The sequence below is a fragment of the Leuresthes tenuis genome, unplaced genomic scaffold (assembly GCF_036924035.1).
Source record: "Leuresthes tenuis unplaced genomic scaffold, fLeuTen1.0.hap1 SCAF_21, whole genome shotgun sequence".
In the NCBI taxonomy this organism is placed as follows: Eukaryota; Metazoa; Chordata; class Actinopteri; order Atheriniformes; family Atherinopsidae; genus Leuresthes; species Leuresthes tenuis.
In genome coordinates, this window is record NW_027325375.1 from 21,099,358 (window position 1) to 21,114,268 (window position 14,911).

Sequence of the window (14,911 nt, forward strand, 5' to 3'; positions counted from 1 at the left end):
ATGACTCATTGAAACTGGCTGCAGCTCACAGGCTTTAACAGGCTCTGGTCATGGAGTCTGGACCTGGTAAATGTATGATAACGCTGATTTATACAGGACCGCGTTCTTTTCTATTGTGATTACAGGCATTAGAAATATCATCAGTGACCCCACTTGTGAAGCAGCCCTAAATTACTATGTTGTGGCTATCCAAGGATACAGGGAGTTTAGTTTGAACATGGTTCAATGATGCCCTCAAGTGGCTTAAGCAACACAGCTGCAGCAGGCACAGCGATGCTGTTGAAGAGAGAGCAGATGCTTATGCTTTTGCCTTTGTCTCAAGCTTTGATTAAAAATAGCTTACATTTGAAACACAGAGTTAAGCTAATTCATTATCATCATCATTATCGTTATTTTCCTGTCTGTTTCTTTCTTCTTACCAGATGGAGCATGGGATATAAGATCCGCTGATGCTGAGAAAAACAAGATTGAGGAGATATCCAAGGAGCTTGACAGTCTTTCTATTATTTGAACCAAAGAAATATCAGAGACAAAACTATAAAGTGCTCCATGGCCTGTGGCTTTATTGATAAAGTCACAGGCTTTATTAGATAATACTGATAAAAATCAAAACAAAGAACAACAAAACCTAGATTTTTGTCTTAAGTCCTCTGACATCCTCAAACACATCCTAATTGGACTTCCAAAGAAGGCACTCACTTATTACATGTGTCTGCTTTGCACTCCTGCTGCAAACCAGCTATCCCCATTAACCACTACGCTTGGCTGCTTTTGTGTCTTTGACTGTGTCAAAGTAATTGCATGCTTTACTCCACTGGTAATTCAGTGTTGCTACATTGCGGTGCCTCTGGGTTTATTCTGTTGAAGAGGAACAAAATAAGACATTGAATATCTTTTAGTTTGCACAGTCGAATCTGAATGCTGAACATTTAACATCCACTGGTTGCATGCTTGCTGCATCATCTGGGGAGTACACAGTGAAGGGATTTTACAGTTTACCACTATGAACAGAATTTAGAGACACGTTTGTAGTGAGACTTGCGGATTATGCACATGACAACTCATACAATGATGAAAACTATGCTGACTACAATGCATCGACCATCACATCATTAACTATAAACCTAATTGGGGTAAGTTGTGCGTTTGTTGATAAATGTCTGACATTTGTGTGAAGTATTGCAAAATTTCATGAACTATATACCATATAAAACCACCCCAAAACAACAGTGACTCTGCTGTTCTTAAAGAGTGATTCGGTTTGTTTTCTTTAATAAATTAAACAAGAGATTAGTTTGTCAATCGACATAATCTTCAAGATCATCATTATGCATGTAAGGTGCAGAAACAATTAATTATGAGGAAAAGCCCGCTAAACAGTAGTTATTTATTTGGAATACATAGAATACAGATTTTCATCACACACAAAAACAAACGTACATATAAAAAAAACTCAATGTACTGGCGGCCAAGTTCTCCTTTCAAATACTGCTAGTTTGCCAGGACTTCACTGACATCTCTGAATTACGCACAAGATGTCTTTTCGTATTGGTTTCCCTGAATGACAAAAGAAAAATGGTCAGGCATTATGGTAGCATCAGCATTTTCAATCATTTGTGCATCGACACAAGATCAAGCTCAACATAAGACAATGGCCTTTTCACTTCTGAGTTACGCTCAGTGAATGACACAGCAACACTTTCATGGAACACCTCCTTTCAGGGTTTAAGCATAAACAGTATTTTAGCCCGAATCATGATGGTTATATAGCCCTAACTCATGTTTTGACTACGCGACTGCACTTTCATCGATACCAAATCTTACAATTCACATACAGTTACTCTCATGACCACAAGAAGTTGTGTAGCCTGCTAACATGATTATAAGCCGTTTTGGCCCGTATGAATTAAAGACCAAAGGCTTTCTTCTGATTTTATTTGGGATGGCGAGAGGAGTCCTGACAAAGTGGCTGCATGTAATGCTGTTGGAGTGAAAATAGGCCGCAAAGGCAAATGACAATAGAAGCAAAAAGCAACAAAAAAAAGCAAGCACATAAGTTATAATATTCAGTAACCTCTTATTAAACTAATGCACAATAGAAGTTACAGAAAATTACTGGCATTGGAATCCACAGCTGTTGCAGGACATGATTTTAGTCGTACAGCTCGTGCTTTTCATACAGCTCGTGCTGTGTAATCTAAGATAAGGATTTCTGTTTCTCAGATGTATACAAATAGTTTTCTGGCACCATGACTGCAACAGTCACTGTCATTTCAACACTTTCATTTGACACATGGCCTTCCTTCATAGAAATACACCACAGAGAGAGTAGTACAGTACAAGTCTGTGGCAGCTACAAGTGCCCAGCAGCTGAAAACTGAAAAATCCATATCAACTGCCATTTCCAGTCAGAACACATTTTCCCTGTAATTCTAAAAGAGGCTTTTGTGTCTTTTTGTGTATGTGTGTGTGTGTGTATGTGTCTTCAGACCCCAGAAACCCAATTGTTGTCATACCTCCCCACCCCTCATTGCTATCACATTGATTCAGTCCGTTGAAGGCCTAGTAATGACTAAATGGTGCAGTCTCCTTCAACTCATGGTACCCCTGGTGGTTTGGCTCTGTGAAGAGACAGAGAGGTCAGTTAGGGCATGGAAATACCACAAATCTATCTCTTCTACATTAGCCAGGGAGTTGAAAGACTCTTTTAGAAATGTAGGTCCCTCAATTTCAGACAGAAAAAAATACAGCCAAATTAAAAAAAAAAAAAAAAAAGTTTCCTGAACTGATACCTCAAGTCTTCCTAAATTTAACCTTATTCTCTAAGAAGGGGGCACAGCTAATGCCACCCTACAAGAAAATAAACCAGTATGCATAGTTTGGATGTCATTGAATGATTTTCTGTACATCCCAAATGATGAAAATGAAGATAGCCACTAGAATAATGCGTTTGAGTGTGTATATAAGTGTTCTGGTACCCAGACTCATATTTTCCTCCACAAGAGGCTTCTTCTCACTGCAGTTCACCACTCTTCCCTGTGCTGCTCCCAGAATGGTCATGATATCCACCAAGTTGAACTTCCCCTCCTCCTTGGCCTCCTCAACTTCCTCTGCGAGCTCCATTGCAGCCTCTTCACGCTCCTCTATTTCTTCTTGGGTCAGCATTGTATGTAAGCCCTGACCTGCAGTGGCGTTGCCCACTTGGGGTGGCGCAAGAGAGCACAACGCCCTCACCTGCCCGTAGGACTTCAAATGAGACACGTTGGCTCGCAAAAAGAGCAGGAGGACGTTTAGGTCATTCAGTGGACAGCCTAGCCTTCGACGGTTGATGAGATCCAGGGCTGGGAGGACCTCATAGATCGAGATGAAGGTGGTGTCCCAAACAAAGAGTCGAATTAGGCTAAACAGGACAATGGGCGCCAACAGGACATAGATGGCACCGTTGGCCACACTTATCACCTGAAAGACCAACTGTCCAATCATCTTGCACTGAACTAGTTCTGGAATCCAGTTCTGATCACGCAGAATACCAGTGCGGACAAAGCAGCTAAACTCGTCCTGCAGGAAGGCGGAGAGGTGGAAGTAAGCCAGATAGAGGCAAGCTGAAGTCATGAAGATCAGAAGGAGGAAGCCCCGCAAGAAAAGCATGCTAACCAGGAAGTAAGAGTTCTGTTTGCACTGCATGTATCTCTCCAGAAGGGGGTACTCAAAGTATCGCTTCCTTTTGGCCCTGCAATTGGACATGAAGGAGAAAGTAGGCACTAAGTTTATTTTCATACAGCTGGGCGTCTCCAAACACAATGACAGTCTTCTACTTTGGGTTACAAGGAGCTGCCCATCGTCACACCAACAATGACACTGCTGGGGTTAAGACTCCAGGCTATTTAAAGGGTAGGTTCACATGGAAAAGTTTCGTAATTTTACTCTGTCAAAACACATTTTACCTTTTTTAGTGACCCAAAAATATATATATATATTTGCCAGTACAATGACATAAAATGCTATAAAAAACAATTCATATGTGTACCATGGGCCAGTTGTCATAGGTCGCTTACCTCTGAAGTTCAGCCTGAAATGTAAGTGGGTTCTTAGTATTCTGTCGCATTTCCAAAATGCTTTGTGCCAGTCGGATCGAGCGGTTGTACGACTTGTCCAGTTCATCAATTATAAACAGCAGGTCTGAGCCAAGTGTGGGCATGACAAGCTGGCGCCAGATTAGAGCCGGCAGGTACATCAGGACGGCCATGGCCAGGAGAGAGTAGGGAAACATCTGACAGGAAAATGAGAGAAAATGGCACAAAGGAGAACACATAAGGAGGAATGACAAAAAACAAAGTGGCAGGAAAGAGTTGAAACAAGCAGAGAAGTCGTATAAATGATAGCTTTACAAGCCAATGTTACAAATGAGGCTCTGAATATTTGGCAAATGTTTCAGGAGAATAAAATCCCTGATAAAAAATATACAGTGACATTTTCAGTAGAGGTTTTGCAAGTTACACAGGGGAGAAAAAAAGTTTCAGCATATGTCTGCAGTACTCTCAGTCACTCTGGGTGGGCATAACAAGTAAAGGGATCAGAAACTTTACACTCACTTTGTGCACCCAGAGAGAGCGCTCCTCAAAGTTCCCATCACTGTCAAACTCATGATGCATGAGAGAGTCCCAGCAGTATGTGTCTACATAGCTGGCCTGCTTGGCAGTGAAATTGGTGGGAGTGAAGCAGCTGATCTGAGGCCCTGAAAAATAAAGTAAACAAATCTGAGCTGTAACATCGTCAGCTAATGTGGGGAATTGCTGTCTGCAATATCTATTGATCTTACAGTATAATTTGCCTGTGAGCCATCTCCTACCACTTGATAGCTCTTGAACATAAATAAACACATCAGTCAGCGCTGGAGGTCCATTACCAGACACATATATCTGAGCTTGTACATGCCCTTTTCCTTCCAGTCATACAGATACAGCACTGGAGAAATCATATGTTTCCAAATGGCAACCTGGCATTTAGAAACCATAGCTGCATCTATTCCAAATTCTCTCTTCTCTACCCGTATATTTAGTTCACCTTGATATTACCACATATGGTCCAACCACTTAAATACACTCTACAGTTATATGTCATTTACTGAGGGTGCTCCACCCTTTAACAGTGGGTTTGGGATGGGGCACACCCTCGCTGTGTCCCACCTACTTCAGTGCAGAGGGAGTGAGACATTCCTCACCCTCATCCTCCACAGCTGCCCAGCTCACTGCAAGTAGAAACATCCAGCCACTAATTTACTATCAGGATGTGAGTTCTCCTGACTGTCAGCCTTATTATTATAGGCAACATGCTCCAATTATCCTATAGGCATGTACTGTATGTGCAAGGAGTTAATCAGCCACATTTCAACATCTGAAATTAACATTATTGATAGTTACACCTATAGCATAATAATGAAAGCTGAGATTGTGATGAAGTATAATCATATACATCTCCACCTATGAAGGTATTTAAAGACGACGACACAGCTTTTATTTTTAGGCTGACACTGACAAGTCAAAGAAAACATATAGTTGGTCATGTTCGTTTCTACTTTTGGAAGCAGGGGCAGTGGCTTACGTCTTCTCTCCTTTGTCGGGTCCTTGTGAGCTAACTTTGTTGTAAGGATAATTAAAAACATAGTCAGTAAACTTTTCAGAGGCCACAGTTCTTTTTGTTTGATGCACAAACTTGGAAGTGACAGGACTGTGTTGGTGATTGAGGTTGTCATACAGTCTCTGCTATTACAACATCTTTGAGAACTCATTCCCACCAAAATAACATCTAATAGCTGTTGTCCGCGTCATAATATGGCAACAAATTCCCTGCGCTGCCATTTTGTGTAGGTCAGCGTTCATGTGACTTCATGTTAAACTGATACATCCAACAGTGAAATATTTAGGCCCTACAAATGGATAATTTTCTAACCATAAGCATGTATTTTGTCCCATCTAAACCTAACTATGTGCTTTAGACTCCAAACCCTTACTTGACTATTAGAGCTTGTCAGGCTCATATTTCTATTACTTGTACTTGTACTAATTATGCACTAAAACTTACAGTGCTGTAACAAATACATGCCAAATTAGCTAAAACAACCACAGCCACAACTAAAACTGCGTGGTAGCGCATAACTTATGATAACACTGACATTAGAGGCTAAACAGGCACTATTACTACCAGAACAACTTCTAATACATCTACTTTTCGCCAATGTTTCCACCCAACTGCTACAATTACTGTACTCGTGTACCATTGCTTCTATTAATACTGTCAAGGAAACCGACTGAATATGTTTATTATCCAATCAAAGGAGAGAAGACATCAGACAATCTCTCTCCCGCAAAAGTCCAGTAATGCGCCCTGGTAAGTGAGCGTGTGTTGAGCAGGAAAATGCTCTGAGCACTGTTGCATGTTGCATGTTTTTATTTGCCTGGTTTTAAAGTTAATCAGTCAGACATAACAATATAATTACATACTACCTATGGACAGCACCAAGCTTTTCCTTTTTCACAGAGGGATAGTCTACTTATAAAGGTGTTGAGAAATCAGGTCTCTGCCACAAAGCAAATTAGTATATCGTGTTTATAACCAAATGAGCAGTTAATCTCATTTTACACCTTAATAATGACAGCCATACAGTCGGTTTAATATAGCTTTTGGATAAAGGTTAATTAACTGAGAAATTCTTTAGTTGTTATTTTTTTTATTAAGTTTATGTGGCTAACTCTTTAAATTATCTACATTTGCTCCGTATTTTCTGCTGTTAGTCAACTGCATGTGCATTTCTGAGCTGCCTCTTTGTAAGGACACTCTTGAGATTTTCCATCTTAAATGTCTTATTTACAGAAAAAATAAACTTGAAATGAACTGACCAAATAAAACTAACCGGGAACAAAGTATGTCTACTGTAGCCGTGGGAATCCGTTACTTATTGTTTGCTTGTGAGGGGACGTGTGGGCATATGTGTTGCCAGAAAGCTCTTAATATGAAGCAACAGCTTGTGTCTTTTTGTGAAATCTATGAAATGTTCTCCCCTTCAGCTTCCCACGCCTTTGAGCCATTTGGCAAAGGGAAGGAGCTGAAATTTCTGCAACTGCTCCTATCGCTTTCTCCCAATCCCCAATTAACTTTGGCAGATCGTCCCCACATTTGCGCCTTGTACAAGAATTCTTGGCTCGGAGAGCAGGTGCAAGCAAACCAGACTCAACACAGCAGCGCAATCAAGCACTGTTGTGAAACTGACAACCCAGCAGATAGGCAGCCAGGATCCATAAGATGAGCAGTGCACTCCGCCACCATGCCATGTCCTCCACCCCCCCCCTCTCTGGTTAATCAACACATCCTCTCATTTGACACAAATAGAGGGGAACTGCCACAGAAGAACTCTGCCTTGTAATTACAGTGTGCCAGCGTTAGGGAACGGTGCTCTCAATCATCCCCTGTGGTAATTAGCATCAGGAGCATCAGGCTGATTGCAGACCAACGGAGACGTTTACTTCAAAGTCAAGGGAGTCGGTGTCTTAACAATAGACTTGCATATTGAACTCTGCGTGTATATTTTGGATTGCCAGCTGGGCTTTTCTGGTTTTAGAATGACTGTGAACACACAGGCTATAACATTGTTTCATATTTTGTCTTTTTTTTCCTGGTTTCGAAATTTTCAGATGACAAAGAGTAGAAAAATGAATAAACCCCTGCATGAAGTTTCTCTTTCAGAATAAAGGCATGCTCACTTGCCTTATTTTGAGTTTATTTTCCTTTTTTTTTTAAATCACTACAACTCAAACTTAATGAGCTTTGAGAATAATAAGTGTGTTTATTTTAATATGTATGATGTTCCTCCTTACTGCAGTTTTTCCTAAATGCAGTTTAGCAAATAATTGTATTGAATAAGGGATTCAAAGGCAAGCAATACATGATGCCTACACAGTGTTGCCGAAACAAAGATAACAAAGCCAAAACGCCAGCATGGAGGAAAATAAAAGCACTCATGAATATAGGACATGAACAAATTTCCTGCTGATGATTAAAAGCAGCATAGAGGCAGAGAGTTGCTCACCCAGTGAGATCTCGCGGGCGAAGGCCATGCACACCAGCATTAGTGGGAGGCCAACAGACACATACTTGATGACCTTGTCCAAAGGAAGCTCCAGTTCCAGGTGGGTCATCCTGTATATCCCCGAGCTGTCCTGCAGCAGAGCATCAGATAGCATGGCCTTGGCCGCTGCCTGAGCGATGGACATTGTAAATACCTACCAGTAATAAAAAAAAAAAGGTTTATTTTTTTTACACAATGCAGGAGAAAAGATAGCAAAGAAGGGATAGTGTGTGCTCTCTGTGCTGAAAGTGCACATAAGACTGGTGACCTTCATCACATTTATCTTATCTTCACAGTTATGCTTCACTATATGTTATTGAATGCTTGTAAATCTGCAGTTATAACAGAAAACCAAAAGTTTAAACATATGATGAAAGCTATAGTCTCCTTACCTTGAGTCTTCCAGTTTTCTATACTGATATGATTAGTTTGCTGAGCCAAAGTGTCTCTCTAAAGGACTGCCCAGTGTCGGCAAGCTCTTTAAGTATTCAGGGAGTTCCTTACTAAATGAGAGGTTGGATTTGGGCTGGACCAGGCCAAGCCGGGTCTGGCTGTAATTACAGAGAACTCATCTGGGAGCATGTAGGCGCCCAGATGGCACTGACTACAGAAGACCTCCAGTACTCAGCAGTGGGCCTTGCAGCAATGTGTGTATATGTGTGTGTTGGTGTGCTGTAACTGCGCTGTGAAGCATGCTGGCGAGGGCCCACTTCAAACAAGCGAACCATCGCCAGTGGCTTTTTCAGCCCCTGTCATTTTGATTCTATATTTTACAGCATTTCAACCTCAGAGCAACAGCACTGCTCCTGAACCATACAAGCAGGCATGTTTCTGACTACATGCATTTATGACAAATCTAACGGAGAGGAAAGTACAGTTTGAGGGTATTTGACACAGAGGGAAGAACATTGGTGATCTGAATGGATCTGATGTAATGTTACTTTCTGCTATTAAGTGTGGTGACATGTTTGTCAGTGCTACAGATATTTCGCTGAAGTAACCCTCCACTCTGGCAGGAAACTGGTCAATCTTGACAAACATATTTAATTATTATATTTTAAGTGCCAGAAAACAGGTTGTTTGACATTTTATAGAGGAAATTCTAGAAGGAGTACAGGTGGAGGACGGAGGCATTTTCTGTCAACTCTTCCTATTTTTACCAGAAAGGTGAAAAAAAAAACCCTGCCAAAAATAAATAGGTCAATACACAAGGGATGCTGGTCTCCTTTTCTTTCACTTTTTGCCACCTCTAGATTGTTGTTGTTGATGCTGCTGCGTTTATACGTCATACGACGTCTTCTCTGGCGATGTGTTAAATGACTACCATAGTAACTGGTGTTACTTTGAGTCTGCGCACATTTCCCCCATTCAGTGTCAAAATCGGGGACGTTTTCGGGGATAGCTTTGATAATTTTGGTCAACCAAAATGGGGACGTCTGGTCACCTTACTGAGGAGTCAAAATGGGTCTGAATTCGTACTTGTAACTTTATTTTCTGTAAACTTGTAACTTCAGGGTCGCACGTGAAGGTGGGAAATTTGTGTGTCTGTCAGGTTTAAGTTTTACACATGCACAAAATATTTTTGCATCTTCAAAATCTTTCTGACCCTTATTTGATCCCATAGATCACTTTAAGTCAGAAAGCTTGAGTCTCTGATTTAATGGCTCAAACTGTTACTGAGCAGCTTTTAGTTTGTGAAGATGAGGGATCAAAGCGCTTAAAAGAACAAACTGTGCAGTTCAGCATCCGAACAGAAGAATAGAAGCAGCTCAGCTGGTGGTTCAGGCAGATACAGAGCAGCTTGTGGAAGCAGAGTGAGGAGGTTCAACTTCTGTGGATGCTGATAGCTTTTATAAAAGGAAGGGCAGGTTGTTCAACTCAGAGAAGGCTGGGATTTTTGAAGCCAGAATAAAAAGAGAAACTTTACGATTCAACCTTTCAGTGTGTAGTTGAACTGCTCAGGCTGTTGGGTGAAAACTTTGAGCCTCTGAGAATGTGGAAACTATGATCATAGGACTTTTAAAGTTCAACAAATATGCTCAGAAAGAGTAGCTCAGGATGATGGGATGCTGCGTGGGGTTGGACTGATCATGGGTACAATTCCCTCAGATCATCTGTGGACTTTCATTCTTTAAGGAATCTAATCATCATTCCTTTCTTTCCGATATATGAAGGCTGATGGCAGGCTGAGCGCAACGTAGCATGCACGCATGCGTGCAGCCACTGATATCAAACTACTGTAACCATGGCAACATCAAGCTCATCTGGAACTATGCCATATGTTGTCACATTTGGTTATAAAGCGTTCACGCAGACAGCAAACAAGCGAACGGCCACTTGCAAAGTGTATGATAACAGGATAAATGACGCCGAACTTCATCAGGCACCTGAAGGACAGGTCAGTCCGTGTAATGCGAAAGGGAAACTCATCGAAAGCTAGCAAACTAATCAAAGAAAACAGTGCTGTAAACTTTGGTTAAGTAACCTAGGTTAACAGTTACCAGATTAATTGCTAAACCAAGTCTACATAGATGTAGATAAACGTTAATCTAATTGCTATCTTAAAACAGCCTAATTTTACAATTTCAGGGACACCTGATAAAATTTCAGGTTGACTAGTTCTCATCCACATTTAGCTGCCCAAGTGTTCATTTAAAATGTAATATAGGTTACAATAAGGTGACCAGATTTCTGAAATGAAAATTGGGGACATTTTCATTGCAGTGGTGAAAAATCATTAAATATCATCATTATGAAATAAAAAAAACAGGGACAAGTACTTTTTTATGTATCTGAACCAGCTTTTATTACACAAAAGGTGGAAATAGAAAATAAAAAAATGAGTGACATTACAGTTATCTCCTCATTCATCCACCTCCACCTCAGGACCCTGGGTAGAATAAGAGCAGAGAATAACATGTCATCACCTGGTTATCTCATGCTGATATTAACATTACAGCTTCACTAATGACGGATATAAAAAGTGTCATTATGTTAACGTTCACTGACTTTTATAACTTTATGTTAGGTCTTCAATTCAGAAAAACAATCATACTTACTTTAATGTTACATCACTTCACACAAACACGCACTCACACCTAAATCTACTTCCAGGTCACACAAAATAAATAGGTTTATACACAACATACCATTTATTGCGGCCGCCGGTCTCCTTTTCTTTCCTTTTTGCCACCTCTCGATTGTTGTTGTTGACGCTGCTGCGTCTGTACGTCACATGACGTCTTTTCTGGCGAGGTGTTAAATGGCTATCGTAATAACTAGTGTTACTTTGAGTCTGCGCGCATTTCCCCCATTCAGCGTCAAAATCAGGGACGTTCTCGGGGACAGGTCACCCAAATCGGGGACGTCTGTCAATTTGAACGTAAAGTACGGTGACCAAAGAGTCCACTAACTGGACAAATACATTGGTTTTGCTTCATACAGCTACTTCCTAACTTTACACTTGGTATACATTAAAAATTAGCAACAGCTGGGTAATGCAGGATACAAATAAAATCTTTCAGAGTTTGACAACAGCGATGGCTGAAAAAAAAACAAAAAACAGTTAGCGAAACCTATTTAGCTAAACTAAACATGCTAGCTACCCAGCTCTATATATTCATAAGCTATATAGCTTTATGAATATGTGTTGATACACACTTATTGAGGAACAATTAACGGACAAGTGCCGGACATTTCAAAAGTTGGCTTCAACTTTGCTTAACACAAAGCTTTCACATGTTGTTTATGAAAAAGCTCACTTTGTTATTGCTGTGCTGTACAGACAAGTGATAAACCAAAGGACAAACTGAAGAAAATAAAGAAGCACAATACGTGTGGATAAATCCTCACAGGTGCACAGCATGGTTCGCCCAATCTTGTAAGAGCTGCATTTGTTCACAGATCCAGATCAAAAGCATACCACTGTCATAGTGCTTTCCCAACTTGATACACACTGCATTCAAAACCGATACGGCGGGATCTTGATCAAACGTCAGAGGATACCTCTGAGTTTGCAGGGCATCCCAAGCTGTAACTCAACAGTTGTGGTGAGCGCTGCCACCGCATTATGTGGAAAGTGCAGGCTTTTTGCAATAAATGTAATGAATTTTTTATGTATTTGAACATCAGACCGTTATGTATCATAAAGTACTTTAATTAACATTACCCAAGTACTTTGGCTGCTTAACTTTACATGAAAATCTTGATCTCTTCAACAAGCTCTTGCACACTAACTGGGGCTCTCACCACCATGTGACGAGGTCACAGTTTTCTCAGCACATCTGACATGCTGCACATGAGCTCTTGTGGCATTGTAATTGATGAAATGATGTGATTTCCAAGTCTTTAGTGAAAAAGCAGCAGTGTGTGACGAGTTGGGTAAGAAAATGTGTTGAAAAAGGGCCGACACAAGGAACATTTTATGTTGTCGATTGCATTTGTGTAAAGTACTTATGAACCCTATAACCCGTGTATTTTTTTATACTTAAACCAAATAGCTGCATGCTCACATTCAAACCCATGGCCATTTTTAGAGACAATTAGCCAACATGCTTATATTTCAATTCAATTCAGTTAAATTCAATTTGTCTTTATTGTCCCTGAAAGGGAAATTAGTGTTGCAGCAGGAGCACATATTTGGCTTGTGGGAGAAAACTGGAGAGCGAAAAAACAAAAGCAGATCTAACCACTGTACTCTACCGGCTATGCATGGTGTCAAGATGGCAAAAAGAAAAGAAGTGACCCGCAGTTTACAGCAACATCCTGATTCTGAACACAAAGATAGGCTGAAAGGCTCACCATAGCTTTTTGTATAGATACATTTCTATATTAACATTCCAATTGTCTTCTTTACCGATTGGTGCTCTTTTCTTTAGTAACAATTGAACAGAAATGGCAGATTTTGGGCCCACATGAACATTAACACTGTTTCCTAACAGTGCAACAGGCACTTGAATCCACTCACTTCCCTGCTATGCCAAGCGGGTCACGTATGGCCACTACAGTTAACATTCCTTCTGTCAGATATTCTGCATGAGGAAGGAGAAAGTAACAAAGGTGGAAGATATAAAATATTGAATCCTTACATTTACAATTTTTGTTTTTGTAGGGCTGCAGAAAAATAACGGGGCTCGTACATGACAAACTGTTCTCTTAAGAAAAAAGCCGAACAGGAAGCAGAACCCACACTTCAGAAATCTGTGATCCAAAGCTTGCTGTTATTCTCACCGGCTTTGTAGACAGGCAAGAGTTTGGGTGGGCATGTAAATGATGGGAAAATGAAGACCTTGTTGGTTAAACCAAAATGAATAAAGAACTTCAAAAAATCAAAGTTAGTACCTTTAAATGTTTTAATTAATAAAATTGGTCTATTGAAACACAATAGATTTTGACAACAAAGTGTACAAATGAAATAGAAATATCCCCCTGGTCAGTCATTTGCTCTGGAAGATCCATTTAAAAAAAAAAAAAGGCAATTGAGAAAAGAATATTAATGAGCAACATACTTCACAATGAACAGGACATTCAATATAACATGAGCTTTTTTTTTTTCTTTTTCTAGACTTTTTCACATTGGAAATGAGTGATTCCATTTGTGTGTTCCAGACAAAAACAGAGAGCTTGAACTGATACACAATTTTCTTCAAAAGCATTTAAAGTAAAAACGGAAAGAGAGATATTAGTACTTTGTTCTTCTTGTTTTCCTCAAAACTGTCCTACGCTTCAAAAAAAAAAAAAAAAAAAAAAAAAGAACGCTTGTCATCCGCTCCGAAGTTACCTGCCGCCTCTGTGTTTCCTCTCAGTGTCGAGTCTGAAGTGACAAGGTCACAAAAACACACGGGCTGTTTTCAGAAAAAGTCAATAGTTGGAGTCACATACATATGTACATGGCTACCATTTACCTTAACAGCCTTAATGAGAAACTGTCAAATTGTTCCTTGGGCTACTCTCTGAAGGCGTGCACACGCACGCACGCACGCGCACACACACACGCACACACACGCAACTGAATAAATATGCAAACCTTCAACACCAGAATGCAAACATAGGGAAAATCCAATATACATAACTATATGTGCAGTCATTTTTTTTTGTTGGTTTTAATTTTGTTTTGCTCACAGTAAAAGAAAAAAATGAACTAAGATAAGTTTTAAAAGTCATGCTCGAAAAAGATTTGCTGCAGCAGTGAATCGAGTGTTTCGCTCTTTAAGGAAGAAACACATCGGATGAGTGTGCTGTTCAACCTGAGAACCTATGAGTCATTTTAAAAGGTGTGAATGATTCCAGCAGTGCAAGCCAACTTCTACTGTCACTTCTGCATCGCATTACACAACCCTCCCCCTTCTTCCTCTTGGCTCTTCACACTTATTTCAGGAAGTGAAATGACACATTAGCTGAAAAGTAAAAGTGTGAACTGTCAGTTGCAAATAAAGATTTCTTTCAGTTTTAAGAAATGAACTGTTAAAAAACAAAAAAAAAAACCTGCAGCCCTTTTTGTTTGTAATTTCAGGTGCTAAGATATTACATTCGATTAAGTAGCTGTTTCCACATACCATCAGAAATTCTTACTGTGCAAAGATTATAAGATTTTTGATGTGTGACACTACTCTTCATTGTCCTGTGCAGCATTTCATTGTTTTCCCCCAAAACGTCCCGTCTCTGAAAGCCTCCAACAAAGACGGAAATGGTTTAAGATGCCCTTCATTTAAAACTGACAGTTTTCTTTTCAACCTTTCAGTTCCTGTGCCATTTCTTTCCAGAAACAATAAGAGCTGTAGAGTACAAAAA

The 14,911-nt window shown here is 40.1% G+C and overlaps 1 protein-coding gene across 1 annotated transcript in view; it reads right to left on the reverse strand.

Annotated features, from left to right (window-relative positions):
* Window positions 1-2,032: 2,032 nt before the first annotated feature.
* The window catches only part of pknox2 (pbx/knotted 1 homeobox 2), a 115,729-nt gene continuing 102,850 nt past the window's right edge, over window positions 2,033-14,911 (reverse strand). The window contains exons 13-18 of the mRNA XM_072374412.1: window positions 10,446-10,509; window positions 8,084-8,276; window positions 4,593-4,735; window positions 4,056-4,270; window positions 2,979-3,730; window positions 2,033-2,621 (exon numbers count right to left, since the gene is read on the reverse strand). Coding sequence (XP_072230513.1) covers window positions 2,563-2,621; window positions 2,979-3,730; window positions 4,056-4,270; window positions 4,593-4,735; window positions 8,084-8,276; window positions 10,446-10,509 — 1,426 coding nt within the window. The 3' untranslated portion in view covers window positions 2,033-2,562. The remainder of the gene's footprint in view (window positions 2,622-2,978; window positions 3,731-4,055; window positions 4,271-4,592; window positions 4,736-8,083; window positions 8,277-10,445; window positions 10,510-14,911) is intronic.